The 22,562-nt window shown below is 33.2% G+C and overlaps 1 protein-coding gene across 1 annotated transcript; it reads left to right on the top strand.

Annotated features, from left to right (window-relative positions):
• Positions 1–15: 15 nt before the first annotated feature.
• On the top strand, positions 16–17,926 carry LOC120624768 (cyclin-dependent kinase 11B). Its single transcript, XM_039891495.1, has 12 exons — positions 16–296; positions 446–598; positions 747–1,462; positions 1,721–1,945; positions 2,542–2,752; positions 3,771–3,945; positions 4,191–4,373; positions 15,392–15,536; positions 15,982–16,103; positions 16,748–16,972; positions 17,058–17,276; positions 17,392–17,926. Exons 1-12 carry the CDS (start codon positions 220–222, stop codon positions 17,596–17,598), a joined length of 2,658 nt encoding a protein of 885 aa, XP_039747429.1. The 5' UTR covers positions 16–219; the 3' UTR covers positions 17,599–17,926.
• The last annotated feature ends 4,636 nt before the right edge of the window (positions 17,927–22,562 follow it).

Genomic DNA, 22,562 nt, shown 5'->3' with positions numbered 1-22,562 from the left:
CTACGATTTCCGGTTTCGCAATAAAACAAGATAAAACAAGATGGCGTACATTGTTCAAAGTTTACAGTGGTATTGAATGGATTTTAGTTTATAAAAACTTAAAATTAGTGCGTGTGTTTTTTTTATTTAACTTCTGTTTCTACCTAAATTCAGAAACTTTAAATAGTCACTGTATATAATTTAGGAAAGTGATTGGTGAAATTGTCTAATAATTGTACCATGAGTAATTACGAAGATGATCAAAGTGAAGATGGTGAATTAGCACGTAGTCCTGTTCAAGACGAAATGGATTTCAGGTATAAATTGATCTGGCTGCTCTTATTGATAATTGTGATATACTTGTTGTTTGACCAATAGACAGGTTATAATTTTATATTGATCCAGCTAATGCGCATTGTAAGTAGGTACACACTTTGTAGTAAAATTTTCATCTTTCTTGAAATAGTTTATCTGATGAAGATCGTGACAATGCGGATTCCCTTGTTATTAAACCACCGCAAGCCGTGATTCGTGCTCATCGTGACAAAAGAGGTCATAAGCGTGCTGCAAAAGACAGATACAAGGAAACTGCTCGAAAGGAAAAGAAACATCTTTACAGGTCAGTTAAACTTTAAATAGGTATAATAACCCAAGTTAAAACCATAGTCTAGTCAATTCACATATAATTTTATTAATATTTGTTATGTTATTTAAGGTCTGAGTCATTGCTCTGGGGATGTACAACAAAATAATTATTTTTTTAACAGGGAACGCGATAAGTCTGATAAACCGAAACGTGAGTTTAATAAAAATTTAGAACGTGAAGAAATGCCAAAAGATTATTATAGAGATAAACAATACTATCGAGAAAAAGAACTGTACAGGGAAAAAGATGTGCGGGAGAAAGAAATGTACAGAGAGAGAGATGTTAGGGAAAAGGAAATGTACAGAGAAAAAGATGTGTACAGAGAAAAGGACCCCTATAGGGAAAGGGAACATTATAGAGAACGTGAAATGTACAGAGATAATACTGCCTTCAGGGAAAGTGGGAGACCTAAAGAAGTTTATAGAGAAAAGGAAGTTTATAAGGAAAAAGATGTTCAAAGAGAACGTGAAATGTATGTAAGTCGAGATCGCCAGTATAAATATTCAGAGCCTGAACGAAAGCGAATAGAAACTGAAAGAATAGAAACAAGATTACGATTGTTATCTGAGGAAGGTAGAAGTAATCAAACTAATGAAAAGGAAAATAGAGATAAAACATCCGGTGATAAGGAACTAGAAGATCTTAGAAGTAGGTTACTAAGTAAAAGAATATCTAAAGAACTTCTAAATCAGGAACCAGGAAAAAAACAATCTGAATATGAAAATAGGGATACCAAGAAAGCTGCACATAATGAAAGGGAAAGGGACAGAAATTCAGAACGAAATTCAACGTTAGATAAACATCAACAAGAGAGAAGAAAGAGATTATTAGAAGCAGGTAAGATAACAAAGTTTATTTTTGAAATGGCTTAATTCTTAGGCTCCTGGCAATATTCAGCATATTGAAGAAATTAAGTTTTGGAAAATAATATTGTCAATAATTGTTACTGTGTATGGGCAGCCTTAATAAATTTTCTACCTAACTAATATAAATTTTAACCTTCTATATGAAATGAGCTGGTGCTGCAATCCACTTAGGTATCTATAATAATGTTATTGAAATAAATTGTATTACCCATAAATTTTCTTCTTACAGAACGAGAAATGGTCAAAAGAAAACATGAATCCAGAGTTGAGCTTGAGGCCAGACGGGAAGAGCGCCGACGTCGTGGCAGGAAGCGATCAGTTTCCCCTCAAGCAGTATCAACCAAAAAGAATAAAACTCAACACTCGCCAAATTATGGTGAATCAGTTGTAACTGTCTCTGATGCAAGTGATGTAGAAATGAAAAGCGACTCCCTACACTCAGAACCGGAGGAAGGTGAGTCTTTTTAAATTTACAATATCTGTTAGAAAGAGGATAATAGCATACCATGTTTGTCTGAGATGTTTGAGATGGTGAAGTGTGCCAATATTATGAAAAAGCTTTTGAACCTGGGATCCAACCATGGGCTCTCTACTGTAATAGTAGGTACACAATATGTAATTAAGTATCGTATGCACTTGTTCATATTGTAGGTAGGTAGTTACTAAGCATCATTAATATTTTATTTGGGTGGAAATATTGTGTCAAACTATTAGTCTTATAAGATGGGTTTCAGGAATTAGTTATCACAGATTTCTAGATTTAAGATGGAATGTTGTTGCTTACCAAATCAAAGTTATGTATCTGTCTTGTTTTGATAACTTTGGCTGAGGAAACTTAAAGCACTATCACTATATCAGCCTTAGATATCTATGATTTTCAAGTTGATTGATTTACCTTTGTATAATTTGATTATAGTTTCTAATAGGCAATATGCAACTCATAAATTGCAGAATAATTGTTTAAAGTTTAGATTTTAATAAAATAAAAAATCTATTGGGAAATTCAATTGGGGATTGAATAATAATTTTAAATCATAAATGTTTGTTCAGGTGAACATTCCCACACTGACACTGGTAATGAGAGTTCAGTGTCAGATTCAGATTCAGACAGAGATTCCAAGTCAGAAGATGAAAACAAGGAAGTGAAATCAGAGAAAGAAGAAGAAAAAGAGTGTATTATTGAAAAAGCAAAGTCCAAGTCAAAATCACCTATATCACCAAAATCGGATCATGGCAGCCTTTCATCTCATAGATCAGCTAGGTAAGAATTTTTTTTTACATCTTTTGTATATCCCTACTTCCCTTCCCTACTAATATTATAAATGTCAATGTTACGCTTTCACACAAACTACTTAACCGATCCTCATGAAACTTTGTACACATATTCTTGGAAGTGTTAGAAGTAATATAGGATTATCCCGACATTAAGCTTGGTGGTTCCTTTGGGAGAGGGGATGAGTGTTTGACGATTTTACATCATAACTCCGACAAATTATAACCGATTTAAAAAATTATTTTTGTACTATAGATATTATAATATGTGTTTAATTTTGCACAAACTGTTTTTGGTTACTGTGGTTGGAGATAGAGGACAGAACTCCTCAGTGGACAGCAGCAAACCCCTCATTTAAGGCTTAGCAATACTGATTACTTACGTTAGATCTACAACTAAATTTAATGCCACATCGGAAAACGAAATCAAACGCAGACGAAGTCGCGGGCATTAGCTAGTAATATATAAATTTATACTATTTGTTATGGTTACATACCAATAACTATAATTAATATAATAAAATTTCATTTTGGTTATACTTATTCTTCAAACAGTTTTAGGGTATAGATTGTGTTCACACACAATGGTGTTTAAACTGAAGGTTCTACCAAGGTCTGTTGTGTTTTCCTCATAATAACTGCATTCAGTAAATAATTCAGTTATTAATTGCTAACAGATCAAAATAAACAGACAGCTATACATATAGACGTAACCTTAAATATGTCCACACCAGTCATCATCATTTTTAAACATTACTGACCCACTACAGGGCATGAGTGTCCTCTCAAAATGAGCAGGTGTAGGCAGAAGTCCGCTATGAAGGTCAAGAGCGGATTGAAAGACTTCATCCATCTTTGAAAACATTATGGATAACTAAATCTCAGGCATGCAGGTTTCCTCACAATGTTTTACTTCACCATTTAAGCAAGTAATATTTCTAATTCCTTGAATTAACAAACCAGTCAATACCAGTGTTTTCAAGCAATTTTTTAACTAATGATTAAAGGTCACATTCAAGATCCAAAAGTAGAAGTCGATCACATTCATTTTCACCACCACCACCTGGTGTAAATGGCAAAGTTAGCACAGAAGAAGAAGAAAAGCCTCAACAAGATGATGAGGAAATAAGGTTAAGAGAAGAGGCTATCAATGCTTTACCACCATACTTTCCAGCACTGCAGGTACATTATTTTGTTTACTATCTAAGATTTACTAGTGCTACTAATTGGATGGTTGATATTAAAATATCAGCAGCAAGCACAACAGTTTTGTGCAATAAACATAACAAACACATGAACATCAAACATCAAATTTTGTGTAAGTGTAAATAGAATTTTGCATTAACTGTAGTAACATTGGTAAGTTTTTGCCAAAGAGAATGAACTAATGTTTCTTCAAAGGAATGCTAACCAATCTTACTTTATAGGGCTGTCGATCTGTTGAGGAGTTTCAATGTCTCAATAGAATAGAGGAAGGCACATATGGAGTTGTTTACAGAGCTCGTGACAAAACAACAGAAGAGATTGTTGCTCTGAAAAGACTTAAAATGGAGAAGGAAAAGGAAGGATTTCCCATTACCTCACTGAGGGAAATCAATACATTGCTTAAGGTAGGATCACAATCTCTATTTTAATAATTGTAAGCTCACTTGAGCCATCGTATTGCATCAGTGCTCACTTTTTGAAGGTACACAAAATTATTTGACATTATTTTATTACCTATTGCAGCTTTTGAGCCATGAGCTGCGAGGCACTCGATGGCTCTTGTGCAGAATTCACAAAATTAATGCCTTGTATTTTATTCCTACAGGCCCGGCACCTCTTACCTGAAGAGGGTTGTGCTAGAGGTGTGACCCCATTGCAAGGGTTAACAACTTCGATACACGGGCGGGCCTAAGTATCTTTAAGGAATTTATTCCAGGGGGGAAATCCTCAAAATGTTCTTCAACAAACTTAACTGATTATTGAAAAGTAATTTTTTTCCCTTATAACAAAATCCAACATATTGTGAACATCATGAGTTTTCTGAAATGGCAATACAATATAATACTCGACCATCAAGCATTAGGAAGACCTACTGCAGTCATCGTGAATAAAGGTAAATTCGTGAACGATAAAACTTGTTATCAATGTTTTCATTGAAAAATTCTAATTCACGTTTACAGCTTTCAACAAGCTTTAACTAATATTGTACTTGGAGGCTTCTTAAAAGTATTTTGAAAGCATGTTTAGGATGTCTGGCGTTTATTTCATCATACTAGATTTATCCACTTGGTAAACCAAACTATCAAGTTTAAATTATTAAGTTGGCACTGGATTCTTTTATCATAGTCTGTAACATGACTTACAGACCAAAATTTAAACGAAAAACATGCTTTTAAAATACCTTACCTAAATCTGATTACAATGTTTATTTTTACCAAAATCTATATCACACACAGTTAAAACCCAAAATCATCTAAAAACTAGTTTTTACCAATTTACTTCCAACAGGTATGAAAAACTAGATTTTAATTGCTAAATATTCTATCGGAGGTTATGTACACGAAACATTGATTCACGCTATCTATGGCACTGTGAAAAGAAAATTTGGGAGTTTTCCTTTTTGTTGGTACAGTTTGATACCAGTTTAAAAAAATTGTGGATAGAAATGACAACAATAAGTTTTTATTATTTTTTTATCTTACAAGTTAAATGAGACTAATGAGAATAATTATTAATTAAAGTCTGAAAGCTAATGCTATTGAAAAGTATTTATCTACCTACCGTTTAAAAATTTCTAGTAACATGTTTGTGGCTAACTGCAATAATGTTACTTACTGTACGTTGTTGCTCAGCAAACTGTACCTACTTTAAATTGCACTACTACTAGTTTGGTAAAAAGCAAATGCTATGCAATATAAGTATTGAAAAAGTCATTCCATTGATGATACAAAATTTTACTGTCTGAATAATTTTTTGGGCAATCAATGTTATAATAAGACACTTTCAATAACACTTACAATTTAGGTTGTAAAAAGTACACACAATGAATTGTTGGGTTTTAACTTTTAATTAATTCAGTTTGTTTCTTTTTAAAATAATAGTTGAAGTATATTTGATTAAGTCATTTGACATACAAAAAACTTTCATTTTTGTTCTGTTTTTTAAATTCAATTCAGAGGTAGCAAAATCTTAAATTTTTTGACATTGCATAATGTAGGTATCAATAAAAGTATCTATAAATAATGCTATAAATTTCGTTTCAGGAATGTATCCCTGCCACAATTTATCAAAGATTTGCAATAAACTTTTATAGATAGTTAGCTTTATATCAAGTCACCCATTAAACACCCGACGCGATGTTTTGTTGTTTTTGTAGTCTGTATCATAGTGGAAATTCCTTCAAATTTATTTAATTTGGGTGGGTGTTTTAAATGTGCATTAGGTTTTGTGGTACATAAATATGTAGCTGGCTTTTATATTAAGATATAGCCGAGTATATACATAAATGGTGTATATCAGCTACGGTACCGAGTCCAGTCGATAGATAAAATCTGTACATTATGTAGGAAACTAATTGAGTTTAAAGATTTAATAACTGAACTTAATTCATTATTGCTCAATAAGCTATAGTTTTTAAATAAAATAAATCTATGTGACACAATTGTGTTGCACTTGAAATTAATATTAATCGATAATCGTGCACTTTTTTTAAAAGTAATTTGGCAGTCACGATAAGAAAATGTTCGTTACATTTTTTCCTTTTTTATATATCGCGTAAATATGAACTAACATACAACCTTAGACATAAATAACATTTATTTTATACTGGAAGTGTTGTGAAACTAGGGAGATATATTCTTATTTCTAATGCGTTTCAATCTTGATATCCTCCTTAGTCGTTCACTCTTGACAGAGCGGTCGTGGTTGACGATGGTTCTTTTTCTTTGCCTACAGCAGCCCCCGCGATGCGCCTCTACTTGTCACGATCTTCAGCGTTTCTGGAACATCTTGATATACGTATATCAATATTTTGGTATCATGGCATTTTGCTCTTGCCTGTGTGTTCGAGAAAATGTAATTTGAAATTCATGTCTCGCCATGTTTTTTACTAACTAATTCCATTCCTTAGTGATCGTATTGTCATTACTACTATGTTTTCGAAATCTTCTTAATACATACTCCGTTTATTCATTGTTAATCAGAATTCTCACATGTTTTGAGATGTAGGTTGTAGATTCATGGAAACTGTATGTAGTCGTTTCAGAACCATCCGATTACAGATTCTGGGTGCTGAGTTGGGTAGCTTTCCTTTTATTTTCAGTTTGCTTGACACAGAAGCTGTTTCCAATCAAAAAAGGCGATCTATGGATCTCGTACATTTATAATGAATTGGTGCTTGATCCGATCAAATGCCTTCTCATGGTCTATGAAGAGTTAATATTTGTTGCATTCCAATATCTATCTCTCCTAGTACATTAACAATGAACAAAAGTGAAAGAGTTTCACTACTTATCTGAATCCATTGTTGATTAAATATTCTGTAAGAAATCTATCGTATAACATAAGAGATTTGCTGCATTATTTTGTTGCTCCGATTTGATTTGATTTTAACTGTTAGGCTGACCAAGATTGGCTCCATATTGGGACATAGTCTTTTGGAAAGTCTGCTAACGTTTATCAAACATATGTATTTTTATAGTGTTATCTTGAAGGGCAGTGTTCGAGTAGCTTTGTTACATATTCACTCCCAAATTCCTCAGTGCTTGAAGTCTTCTAAAATTGGGTGTTGCGAGTGTTGACGTAGGCGTTTCACTGACTGCAAAGTCGTGGCGAAGCACCGCAGTATTCAACTCGGTTAGGGTCGCGGTCAGTTATGCTTTCTTTAGACATCCCATTCAACATGTCGTAATCAGAGGATGAAGACGTACTTGCACTTATCCAATTCATTAATTAAATAGGAGAAGATTTTGGGTACAACTATAATCTGACTTTACGACGCCCGTGCCGCGATTCTCTTAGTGAGCGCACTGCCTAGTTGTTCTATAGAAAAGTAAGATGCCGCGCGCCGCTTATGTGCCCGCGCCTCGACTTGTAACCATGTGGGTGACCCGCCTTAGAGCTCTGCCTCAATCTTTTTATTGCTTTGCGTCGTCGCAACGTAGCATTTTCTAGTTCTTCATATATTTTAAATGGTATGCAACAACAAAACGCTGTGTTGTACACTAATGAGACATCGCCCTTTTTGCCCCGAATCAGTGTCGCTAACGGCCCTCATAAAAAAGTCTATATTAACAATGAGCCCATGATTGAAGTATCTCTTGTGTGGTAAAATAACAAATAAGGCGTTGATTAAGTTAATCCCTTCAATAACCAAAGCTCAACGAGTATCGAAGTTAAACTGGCAATTGGCGGTGCGCATAGCTAAGGACCGATAGACGTTAATATCCCATGGTGCTGCAGTGGCGACCTCTGAGAAAATGTAGCGATGGTAGACCTCCAACTAGATAGACAGTCGACATCCAAAGTTTCACAGGCATATGTTGGTCATAAGCGGAACACAACTGTAGTATAGAAATCCGAATAAAGCCATATGTCGTGCAGTGGGCGTCCATAAGTTGAAATTATGATGAATGACTATGTTTTAGTGGCAGAGCCTAATTTATTTATTACTGGGCTTAAAATATTACTCGGGCATCTTTAATATTGTAAAACATAGTTTACTTATCTGTACTAAGTATGCTGTGTATACTAACTCTCTGGTCTGATTTCACAAGTGCAATGTTACGTGAACCGACGTGACGTAAACATAGATTCTCAATTTTTCGTTAATCTTAAAGGATTTAAGGATATTTGAACGACGTATATATTTCAACTTACAGTTATGGTATCATATCCACTCAGAACCGACTGCAGTCAAATTTAAGCATTTATTGAAATGTGAATTGTGGTGTGATGGCAACAGAAAGACGATTATGGTCCTAGATAATATTAAAATAATAATTTATACACACTACCACATACCACAAAAGTCTAAATGCGACATCAAGCTATTACAATTAGGGTTGTAAATTTTTTTAGGTTATGTTTATATATGCGAATCCCAGTTAGTTAATTTTTTTCTAAATCTAAAGCTAAGGAGTTTTTATGGTAGGATTCCAAGTACCTCCTTTCCAACTAGTCTTACATAGGGGAAGGTTGGTAAGATCTCGATATACTTAATTGGGCAGTATGAAGTTTGGTGAAAGCAAAGTAAGAGGTGAACTCCTTTGTGTGCCAATTCTGTCCCCTTACTAGCTTCGCCTCAAGTGATATTATTTGAAAGACAGTTTTTTTAAGAATAATGCTTTAAGGTTTAGTAGCTAGAAGCGTCTTTGTTTTTCCTTTTATATAGCTATCTATAAAAGTTAAACCCTTTAAATTACCGATAAAAAGTACGACTAACACTCATTAGTGACAAACTAGTCTTTATACTCTCCATACTTAAATGATTGCGGGTATACAAGATCATTTCTGCGTAGCGTCGTCCACAGTTTAGCATTGGCTTTTAAAAGTGTGTATTTGCCATAATATGTCCGCCGCGTATCCACCCAATTTGTTTACTCACTATTTTATTAAGTGACTTTTTTATACAAAATACGAATGACTTTTTTTGAGCACCGGAGACGTCTAATGAAGTTCCTAATAAAATACATTTTTGCTCCCTTAGTTAGCCAAATACAATTTTTTAATACTTATTGCTATTTGCCATTTTGCGCACTTCTGAACAGCTTCTTAACAGCCTCAGAAAGAACAAGACTAATATTTTATCTTATACGTATATCCCTTAACCCAGAATTCTGATCTCAAATCATACATGAGTATAATATACACCATGTATACATGGTTTAGTTGGGTAGGTCACATTCCCAGAAATAAGGAATAAGAGTGTCACCATTCTGACTCCGTTTTTATCTTAAAAATCTTTCAGACAGGGACAACTTGATTTGACTGACATAATCTTTAATAATCTGATCAGAGCCGCGGGCAATTGCTTTTATAGTGTCAAAACAGGATCATGAAAAATCTCAGATCCTCCGCGGGCAACCTAGAGCTCTGAGTATCTCTACGTGATAAAATCAGAAATAAGGAGATCATAGAAGAACTAGAGTTCGGCAGTCGACAATTGACCGAGTTGCGTTGTCTTAAGTCGCTATTGAGCGCCCTGCTCATAAAATAGTCTGACGACCTAAGTGGTGAGCACAGGAATCTCTTATCACCAAGTTTAGTAGATTGCAGTCGAGAGGTAACATTAGAAGGATTATTAAAAAAATCTAAAATCATAAAACGAAGTTGGTAGATCAACACGTCTCTAGTACAGTTTCCGTCCTTACAAAAGTAAAAAGCGCAATAACTCTGGTTTCTAACAAATCTTTCGATAGGAAATCAGCAAAATGCGTTGTAAATTTTCTTACACAATTTGTAACCCCAAAAAAACGTGTTCGTGTGTGGGCCTGTCTGTGCCATCGTAGCTCCCGATGTTGATTTTGTTTGGAAGGTAAAATAGTCGAGAGCAATCTTAGCTGTGTTTGATGAAAATTTACAACTTCAATATGGGTATCAAATGAAAGGGCTTGAGTAGTAGAATTTGAAATAAAACATAATGTACATTATGATTAATTTCAAATGCAAGATTGCAGCCAGCACAATTGCGTATTACTTTTTTTTCACAACTCCCCAAATTTGGGTATCAAATGAATGGGCATGACTAGAAACTACTTTTATTATTAAAAGTGTCGGCGTTTTTTATATTATTAATTAATATCGTTATTAAGTATCTATTGCGAATATGTTTTTTTTTTTACTAAACAACGGCTGTGGTTTGTGATTTATTTATCACGAACGCCATTACAGTTACGGAAAGATCAGTTGTAATTTTATTTAATACAAGAAATTGAACCTAGTTTATTGGACTTATCTACATAGGAGGGCAGTACGGAGGGAATATACAAACCAACAAAGTATTTGTTGACGACGTAACAGCCGTGGTTCAGTTACTGTTTCCAAGTTATATGAGAAACTGATTCAATAGGCCTTCTGGAATTTTGTCTTTGATTGTCTAGATCACAGACTGCGATATAACTAAAACGGCCCGAACAACCCTTTTATTTATAGGCTAATAAAATTGAATTTGCCTTTCATTTTTAATAAATTAATTTTAAGACTTTAATATAAGGCTTAATTGTCTTGTATTGCCATATCAGAACTCACGATGTTCCACGTTTGGTACACTACCTACATAAAAAAAAAAAATAGGATTTGTCGGCTGTGTTATATATAAAATATACGAAAGAAGGAATGTATTTTCATTTATATAAATGTATATAAATATTTATAAACATTTATATAGATACAATCTGAAATTTTTGCCATGCATGCATTTTGTTTCACGGGAATGGCACTTGTTTTAGATTTTAATTTTATTATATTTACGACTTAATTTATTTCCGACAATTGCGTTTTTATTTTAGTGGAATATATATTGACGATATTATGTAAGCTAGTAAAGATTTTTATTTTTAAATTTGTTCAATTTGTTATAACCAAATAATTATTATTAAGTATAAACTATTTTTATTTATTGTTCCATTGTATTTTTTAATTTGTGTTGCCTTTTAATTTTTTCGTTATTGTCTTGTTATGCTGGTATTGTATAATATTTTGAAGTCAAGTGAGGTACGCAATTGAACACAAGTGCTAACTCTACATAAATTTAAGTTCTGCATTTTTGTATTTGTCCAAAAAAAATTAGCTACTTTTTCGTAGCTAATCAGGGAAAAGTGTCGTAAAATAACGATTCTATGGATTAAATCTTAAAGTAGTATTATAATACATATAGTAGTAGTAGTATAATACATATAATACACTTTAAGATATCAATTCATCTATTTAATCTTCTAGCTTTTTTAGTAATGTAATCCACAGTTCAGAATGGTGTATTGTATTGTGTTATTTATATTGATTTACCCTTTTTCGTTATGAAATTGATACGCCATTTTGAAGATTATTTTTTTCCCTATAATGACGAAAAATAAAGTAATGTATTCATTTTAATAATTACATTAAAACATTCTTTTTAAATAATAAAACCTTTTTACAATGTTACAATGTATGTTATTTATGATAAACAATACTTTAGTTATTTTCAACTCAAGTTATATTCTTGGGTTTCTAATTAGTTTAATTTTGTCAAAAATGTTTTAGCTGGTCAAATACAGAAGTCGCCTTAATTTGAATACGCATGTATTATTTTAATATTGATAAATTTCAGTATAACATGTGCAACACGATGTTTTAGTTGATGACAAAGGCTGTTACTCGTTTTAAGAATAAAAAAAATTACAGCTTCACATTTTATCGTTCGTATTTAAAACAATTTGGCAATTAATCAACAACCGTTAGATAACCTAAGTGAGGAATTTATTTGAGCTATTCCGCTTACAAAGAAATCCATCGAAATTTTAAATGTTTTCCTCAAATCTAGGTTATTCAACGATTTAAAAACCGGCCATTAAAAAAATAAGACCAATAAGACTGAGTATGTAACGATATTTATTGTATAATTTCCTTAAATACTATTTATAAGCGCTACTTATAAATTTTGTATAGCTATTGATTAGTTGTTTGATGTTTTCTCTCTATCTGTCAGTAGCATTGATCGGAATAGGTTATGCAAATTAGGTCAATGATAACTAGCATTACATTAACATTGATAAGGCTTGTGAATAATATATATGCTTTCTCTTTCTCTTTCACGTAACTGTAATGAACTATTTTGATGTTCTTATTAACAGCATTTATGTGAAAGCTTAAAATTTTTAGTAATGTTCCAAATTTGGCTACTTTAGGGTTAACTTATTATTATTGTTTTAATTACTTTCAAATAAATTTGGATCCTTTACGTTCAGATATTCCAAACTAGTTGGATTAACTAAACATGCGATGAACAAATTTTCACTACCTATTCCGATCACTGGTCATCCCTAATTACCAATCCGAAAGGAGAAAAGAAAACATTGATTAACTATGCAACTGCTTTACAATGTTTATTAGTATGTTTTGCAGTGGATTAAGTTTAATGTTTTTCGCAAGATAAAAGATTCTTTAGAGTCACCCCCTCTTTACCAACTTCGAATTTAGATGGAGATTTCTTAAAATCGAATATTAATGCAATCGAATGGGGCTTACTGAGTATTGAGTAAGAAACTCTTTATAACCCATCAAGATAGTTTGATGGTGGCCTCTGGCGCCTATTTGGTCAAAGTTTATTGCCAAGGAAGTCTTAAAGTTTCTAATTCGTGTTTTGGCTTTGCAGCAAATTTTCAATATTGACTAAGAAACCCTGACACGTCTGACACGTACATAATCTTTCCTTTTAATATTTTGTTCTAAGTTTTAATTAAATTAATTATGTAGTTTGCATTGTAGGGTTTTTTTTATCGTTGATACAAATTTCATGTTTCTTACTATCACGGTTTAAAGGTATTATACTATTTTGCTACTTAAAGGAGAGCACTATGACGGCAGCCAGAGACAGAGATCAATATTTACAGCCAATAATAATTAGAATGTTGTGTCTATTGCTATCTAACTCACACAGTATTGTATAAGAGAGATAACAATGTGTGTTGTACACATTTTTATTAATTATACAGGTTGTATTTTTTTTATTCTGCAAACAAAATAGCAGTAGACTAGTTAGAACAGGGCAAGTAAGTAGATGAGGTTAATAATAATGAAATACTTTTGTTCAACAACTTTTTTCTGAAGTCATTAATCTTTTGGAGAATAGTGACAACCATAACATTAGCTGTTTTACTGTGTTTACATTTAAGGTTAAATGGGGTCATGGCAACAGCAAAAATGTAATTGTCCTAAATAATATTAAAACAATTCACACAAACGTTAATACAAACACACATGCACATGTAAATGTGATTTTGAAATCATTAGTTATAGTTGTAGACCTTTACTTTACTGTATATTTACTAGGACGTCATCATTCATCTGAGTATATCAGTCATGATATTTGGATTATTGCTAATTTTTTCCTGCATTACAATGTGGGCATGCTTATAAAGTTATGCTTATTTCTGAAAATTGGTATGATGGTACAACGAATAGGGAGCGCTTTTTTGGTTCCGATCTTGTTTACACGCACAGCTGGCGTGCACGAATACAACCCACAAACAAATCCCACATGGCACATGCGGAATTTTGAGTTACAGTTAGCAATTCTAGTATAATGTTAAGAAAACTTACATATTGCTTTTTTAAATTTATGGTACTATTATATTTAGTTCTTACAACATGCAATTAAGATAATATCTCTCAGTATTTCGTCAAAGTTATGAGCTTATTAATTAAGTCACATAATGTTTTGTCACATAAGACTTGTTTGAATCAGTTACCAGGAAATTACCATCACCAATACTCGATTTAAAACAATGAAATAATTTTAGTTTCATTTAAAAGTAAACTTAAAAAAAAAATTAGTAACCCACACTAATTGCTCATAGCAACTTTCGACCTCGTTTGTTTTTTGTTGGTTTTAATTTATTATTGCACACTTTTCAATAAGGTACAAAGGCGATGTGGCATTTTCTTCCAGTTTACCTGGTATTTATGGAACATGTATTGCGTGTGTGTTGTAGTAGTGATTTTTTGTTTTTAGAAAAAAGACGTACATAATATCATAATACGTGGTACCCCTTTCACCTTAATATTTTATAACATATATATGTTATGGTTGTCACTGCGTGTTTTGTAGTGCATCTTCACTAGTCACCAATACAACGCTTATAACAGTCCACTACAGAACTAAAGCCTCTGAAACGGGAGGATTTTCTCATAATCACCACGCTGGGCAGATGGATGGGCATGGTGGTGGGTGGTTGGTGATCGCAGTAGATGGTAGTAGTAGCACAGATCGCCGCTGTCCATTCACCGTTATACTCACTTAGTCATCTCGTTCGACACTTGGGAAGAGGTGGGGTGGTGAAAAGTGTATTCTGATCAGCCTTCATCACACGGTAAGTATGTTATAGTTCAAAAGCTTAAATTGATCAACGGAAAAAGTTGTGGAACAAAAGGTTTTAATTCCAGTTAACCATGTACCAACAAAAGCTATCACTTAGTGTATTACTAATGATTAGTGCGTGTCGGACTTGATTTTTTAAATGTGTTTTAAGTGATTCGGTTGCCAAGTCGAAAGCGGAGTTTATATTACCTAGTTTACCGGTTTTCCGATGTAGTCATTCTGCAAGCTTCGATGAGAAAAAACATATATATGCTATCATATATACATATATAGGTTATGCATCATTAAATATGTATATCATATATATGATAAATATGATATACATATTTAATGATGCATAACCTATTGTAAAACCTTTTCGAGGTTGGTATTTATTCGTGCCTAGTCCCCAGTTTAAAGCGATATCACAGAATTAATTTTATTGAACTTCATTTTCAGCTTTTTTTTTTTGTATATTTGTGTAATACATGTGTACCAGAAGATATATCGTCGCGGGACTTCGTATGAGTAATAATGGTCAATTTGTCGTAGTACTAACGGGTCGCACACTCTATTTGCCTGTTACAGGGACAACATCCAAATATAGTAACGGTGCGAGAGATCGTTGTCGGGTCCAACATGGACAAGATATTCATTGTAATGGATTACGTCGAGCACGATCTTAAGAGTCTTATGGAAACTATGAGAGCAAAGAAACAAGTCTTTCTGCCAGGTATTTTTAAGATTCACTGGTTATAAGTACCGCCGATATCGTCTAAATTGTCCCAACATACATGTTAGTAATAGCAGAAATGTGCTATCCACTTTTTGTAGAGCTTTTCGTGACAGCCCGTCTGGGAAGTACCGTCTTACTACCGTCATATGTATATCTGCCGCAACGCAGCATTGCTGTGTTCCGGCCTGAAGGGCGTTGCTGCCGACGTAATCATAGGGTTTCTGTCTACCATCAGGCCAATAATATCCAATACCAATAATATGAATGTCTCTATGGTTCATTCCTTGTATATGCCCTAATGAATGCGAGCGAGACAGAATCATAAAGACAACACTCTGATGATAACGGAGGTACTTAATTAAGCTGCCTCGAAAGTTTACAGGTTTAATTTCATTAATCGTTTTTAATATCGTCTGTTTTATCCTTAAATTATTTGTTTCAGGGGAGGTTAAATGTTTAATGACACAGTTGTTAAAAGCTGTACATCACTTGCACGATAATTGGATATTACACAGAGATCTCAAAACGAGTAATCTTTTACTATCCCACAAAGGAGTTTTAAAGGTATTTTATGATATTATATTTATTTATTTAAAGTACTACGTTGAGTCCACTGCTACACTGAGTACTACACTGAGTGTGAGTCCACTGCACTTGGGGTACATTAAGACGAACCTTTTAAGTTATAAGGAGCCAATCTCAAAACCAAGAAATCGTTAGTGAATCGTTGGTCTTATAGTAGGAGGTCCTGCGTTCGATCCCCGTCTCTCGGCTCAGCTTTTCTGCTGACTTTACTGACAGTTGCAAACCGGTGGCGATCCGCTTTTCCCTTTCAAATATTATCGCGGAGACAAATATGGCTGTTAAATTATGTGCTACGTATGAAAAGGACTGAGAAGGAGAGTATAATGCTATATATTTTTTTAATTATGAATAAAATACATGAAATCAATAAAAAAAAAAACATTGCACACACTACCATGTATTTGACACATACGCTTATATACTCTTTTTCAGTAGACAAATTAATAATGTGCCCTTGGCGAAATCTTAGATTATAGAATAGATTCTTTGACAACAGACACTTAATAATCTTCAAACTTGTGACAGAATTTATGTGATTATTAATTATGGTTGAATTTCGACCACTAGGCGATAAACATTACATTGCAGTGTTAGACTTTATATTCATACTTTCATTCTTTTAGGTTGGAGACTTTGGTCTAGCGAGAGAGTACGGTTCTCCACTTCGTCAATACACCCCTATAGTGGTGACGTTGTGGTACCGTGCCCCAGAACTGCTGCTGTGCTGCAAGGAATACTCAACTCCCATTGATATGTGGAGCGTTGGTTGCATTTTTGCAGAGTTCATTACGATGAACCCTCTCTTTCCGGGAAAGTCTGAAGTTGATCAGTTAAATAGGATTTTCAAGGTAATTGGGTAAATTGCATAATAAATTGATAACCGCATATGTTATTAAATTCTATGCCAATACATGACGGTTTTTTTTCGTTCAGGACTTAGGTACTCCATCAGAGCTATTATGGCCTGGATACAAGGAGTTACCAGCCGTTCAAAAGATGACGTTTGCGGAACACCCCACCGGCGGTATGCGACAGCGCATCGGCTCAGACTTGCTGTCAGAAGCAGGGCATTCGTTGTTACAAGGATTCCTAACCTACAACCCTGCTAGGCGGTTAACAGCTGATTCTGCCCTGGAGCACGCATATTTTAAGGTAAGCTGAGTTTTCAATGATATGAGAAGCGCCTATCATATTGTATCTAGCATTCACTTCAGTTCAACACTGCTCCAGGAAGGTTGTCAAAATTAACTGGTATTACTCGTTGCAGGAGCAACCAGTGGCCATTGAGCCTGCGATGTTCCCAACATGGCCCGCTAAGTCGGAGGGAGGTCGCCGCACTACGCACAGTCCTAAGCCACCGGCAGGCGGGGCCGCGTACGCACAGTACGCGCGCGGAGACTCTGACGAGGCTCTAGGTTTCCACGTGCAGAGCCGCTCACTTAACATCGCCCCAGGATTCTCACTCAAGTTTTAACCCACCTTTAATACTAATCTATGGAAATAGCTTCAAATAGTCAATGATAATAATCATTCCAAGGAAATTTTGTTGACTGATGTGACATTTTTAGATAAGTCAGAACCTTACCATGCCTCGCTTTCACGTGGCAGTATATCAACACTTATGGAATCATAATACTAAATTGATAAAATAATTGTACGCTATACCTAAAACCAACTAACAATGCTACCTAACTTGATTTAGATTCAGATATAATGGACTTTATAACAATACAATAGTAATATTTTTGTAATACTTAGGATTTAAGATATTATTATAATGTATATTATCATTGACTGCCAGATGCTATTATATATCTGTCACATGTAACTAACTGCTTTATGATATAATGAAGAATCTGTACGTAATCAATTAACAGTTAACCCTAAGTATGTTAGAATGTTATCTTTATGCCCGTTTTCACTAAACCTAGATCGATTTCGGTGATTCCTAGAGAAAAAAAAAATTTCACTAACACTTATGTGGAAGACTAACGACGTTAGGCGCCATCTAATGTTACGACGACTCCTGAATTCGTCGTGAACCTTGACGTTTGATAAAAATTAAAAATTCGTTTTTTTTAAACCGTACGATATATGAAAAATATTATAATACAAACGCAAAATACCACTCTTGTGGCAAAAACTATAGACAAGTTAGGTTATATGAGTTGCCCAGTTTATATCGATTGGGGATAGTTGTATGCCTAGGAATCTTCTTTGATTAGGCTTTACTTACTTACCTACTTAGGCATTAGACGTCAGTAAAAACGGGCATGAATTACGCGTGTAATACGCGAGCTGTTAAAACAACGCTTTCACAGTGGCAGGTGCATGCTACTTGTTTGTAATAGATGAAATTAGAAGTAGAAAAATCGCTACTCTCGCCTTCTGCGAGGCATTGGACTAGTGTAAATATTTGTAGTGTATATTTGTCTTTGTCGGTCGTATAACGCCGACATTTACTATACTATCTACAACAAAAATTCACGAGGGTTACCGTACTTAATGTTACCAGTAGATGGCGCTAGTTTAGGGTGGGAAATGTGTAGTTTTATATTAAGGTACTTAGTATTTTTTTAAACAATTTTTATATTGCCTGCGATGCTTTTAAATGGAACAAAGGATGGAAGAATATTTAAAAAAGTTATTGATATGCTTACCTTCGTTTTTAAATAGTCAAAAAAACATTTGTTAACATATAAAATTTCATAAATGAATCAAGTAAATTGTACACTATGGGGGCGTGATTACTACGTTGTCTTCCGCCCTGGCATGAATTCACAAATTAAGTGTATTACTTTGCGTCTTTGCAAATATTAGAATAATAAATTTTAATAAATTTCACTCATGCGCAAAATAAATCGTTATAAAAATATATATACAAGCGATGTTTGCCGTAACTTAATCAAAAGTGATGGGAAACATCGCTTTGACATGATCATGTAAAGTTTGTTTTTCTTTACTTTGACGCAGTGTTTCTTTTTGTATGCATAAATTTAATTGCCATTGGGTTTTTGTCAATTTGTTTGTTATTTGTTTGGAGGCCTTAAGTAATAATTTAACGGGACTGCTGGCCCATAGAATTGAAAAATAAATAAATAAATTGTTTGAATTGGTTCAGTATAAACGTAACATCTGAAAGATCCTAACTCCTTAGTGGCGCTATCTTCCGACAGTAAAAAACGGTAAACCTCGTTTACCTTCGAAACTAATTGCACTTTGAATGTGATGTGATTAATGTGTATGCAAGTGTTTGCTTGCGCTTAATTATCAGTTAATATTGTCTATTTATTAAGTCGACTTAAAATTATTATGTATGTATGTATTCGTAATAAGGTTATACTATAGTATGACAACAAATAATGTAAAAAAATGGAAAAGCACTGAAAATAACACACTTAAACTAAATATGTATAAAAGAGAATAATTTTTTAATAAAAAAAATACACATTCTTAAAATTATGATGGTCTATGTAAATAACATAGAATATCATAATTATTGTTATAATTACTATGTACCCCCATACATTAAAAAAAAAAATTGCTGTTAGCAAAAAAAATATCTTCACCTTATACAAAGTTACCTTAGAAAATCCTTTACAGTATGTAAATTATTGTGTTCAATTATAAGTGCTAAACTATTGTTTTAAACTTATTTTTTTATTTATGATAAAACACAAAAACTAGCTGTTTCCTGCGGCTTCGTCGGCGATTGGTTCGGTTTTTTTTTCGGGTTAAAAGTATCCTATATCGTACATGATGCAAGATTTCGTCAAGATCTGTTTAACTGGTAGCTTGCAAGTTATATGTGCGCCAAATTTAATCAAGATTGACCAGCGATAGGTAACAACCTAACAGATAAGACCCACTTTCGCATTTATATTTAGTATGGATAAATTGATAAGTGAAGTCAAGTCAGGCAACAAATAGCGAGAATGTTTTTATTACATGCCATGAAAAATATTTTTAGTAGACATATCTACTTTTATTGTTCGACTACGGAGTGTATAAATAAAATTCAAACTATCACTGTACTTACTGATGTCTATATTAATCAAAAGTTGTAAGAAATTAATTCTAAAATTGTACAAATATGTTTTTTATAACTGAATGTTATCTCTATGTTTATTAGGACCATATTCGAAAAAAGTCCTTTCTGTTTTCGAGAGAATTCCTGGGTTCCTTTTTTGAGAATGTGAATACACGTAAATAAAAACTTTGTACTACATTTTTTTTTTATAATTTTGCGCTAAAACAAGCGCGGAAATGGAACATATAATATATTTTTTTGCATAAAATATGGTAATTGGGTGTCAAAAGGAGTCTATGGAAATATTTTTGACATTAATTAGATATAAAATTTTTGTCAAAAGAATTTGTATTTGTATTACTTTGTGAAAATCACATTTCGAGTACCAAAGTGTAGAACTAAACAATCTCCCATTGATCGTTAGCATCACAATGCTAAGAATGTATGTATGCTTGATATACACACCCCAGGAGATCCGTAATTATATTAAATGTTTCGTAAATACAGGTTTGAAGATTTTATAAATAAAACATTAAGCCGCATTAGCTTATCTTTTGTGTACAATTCATATATCTATCAATTTATCGAATACATATATTTTGGAAAATCGTGTAACATTTTTAAATATTATAAAACATTTTTTTTGTAATTAGTTACAATTGTAAATATATCTTATGATCCGATAGTATACTAAATACTTCAAAAGGGTAAAATTAGTTTTAGATAATATGGTACAATATATGTTTCGAAAAAAGTACTGGTTTTTATTCCCTTATCTTAGATATTTAGAGATTTTTATATTATTTTTGATATCGATATTTTCGTGGGTAACCTTTCGGTAATCTGTCAAGTCCAAACTTTTGTTGCTAATCAAGGAGTATCCTAGGCATTACCTAGCCTCCACTAAAAGTCGGCCTCATTGCACACGAGCTTCGTGTAAAAGCTTGTAAGTTTTGAAAGCTTTAGCTTGAGGGCAGAATTGGTCGTAAATTTCGTCGTTAACGTCGTTAACCAACATTTGGCCAAAGCTGATTTTTTAACGCTTTCTTAGATTTTTTTTTCTATCGATCAATCTAACCGGTATTTTTTCTATTTGCTGTAGTTTTCGATATAGCAATATGAAGAACGTCGTTACATAATTACCTTTTTATTTGATAATAATACAAACGTATTTAACCAACATTGCCAGTCTAGCTAAGAATATTCAGACGTATTTTATATCAATAGTGATTGGTACTTTATAAGGGATTTCAGAAATTTTACTATTAATTCATTAGCGTATCCAATTACAAATTTAACCGACATGCTAGATAAATTAGGAAACAGATTGTACTTAACAACTCTGTCTATAAAAGTTCAACTTTTATGTGCCAAAAATTACTTATGAGCAATCTAAAAATGAGCGCCCTTCGAGGCCTACCAAACTAAAATTTATTTAGGCAAGAATTTAATTTTTGCTACATCTTTACAGGAACATATATTAATTTTGCGCACTATGCTTGAACGGATTAGAAATTTAAGTTTGAAAATTGAAGTAGACAAATCGGAATTTTTCTAAGCGAAACGTCACTCTGTCATATACTCCATGTACTCCGGAAGAAATACAACGTAATCCAGATAAAATCTTGGATATTTTGAATTATCCATTACCTAATACTCGCAAGCAGTTTAAAAAGTTCTTAAGAATCCTTGGCTCTTACAGACGTTTCATACGCGATTTTGCAAAGTTAACTAGGCTTTTAAAATTTACAATTGATTTGAAATCTATAATTTATTTTAATTCAGAAAATATTGGTTGTTTAGAGAAATGTCAAAGTCTAGGATTGAAAATCCAAAACCTAGCATATCCCAATTTTTAACGGGAATTCCACATAACCACGCGTGCGTCTGAAAAGACTAAGTTCAACACTCTCAATGACCTATCCATAGCATACGCCTCACGTACATTTACACGTATCTTTTAGATAGTGAAATTAAAAACCTTAAGACCTTCTTTCAATAATCTGGGCCTTTGTGGCCATACATTTTTGATAGAAAATTTAATATAATTAAAAAAGAAATGAGTACACGCATTACAAATCGTGAATTGAAATTAGCAGAATACAAATTCACAATAATTCGTAGAAGTGGGATAGATCATGTAGAAATTAATACACAGACCTAAACTTCAGATTATCTTCCTTCCTTTTCTAAAACTGCTCATTCGAATTTACATAGAAAACTAGAAAAGATACCGAATAAATGTAGTTTGCCTCAATAAAAAACCTCAAGATTCCTCATCTAAATTTCCTATAGTCTACACTACTCGCGCTAAAGTGGTTGATTCTAACCAACCTGTGCATATACTAAAAGTAAAACTCGTGAGCCTTTCTCAAAATTGTGTTTTAAAAGACCCATTATAAAGTACA

Source organism: Pararge aegeria, chromosome 6, assembly GCF_905163445.1.
Source record: "Pararge aegeria chromosome 6, ilParAegt1.1, whole genome shotgun sequence".
NCBI lineage: Eukaryota > Metazoa > Arthropoda > Insecta > Lepidoptera > Nymphalidae > Pararge > Pararge aegeria.
This window is presented reverse-complemented; position numbering and strand designations above follow the sequence as displayed.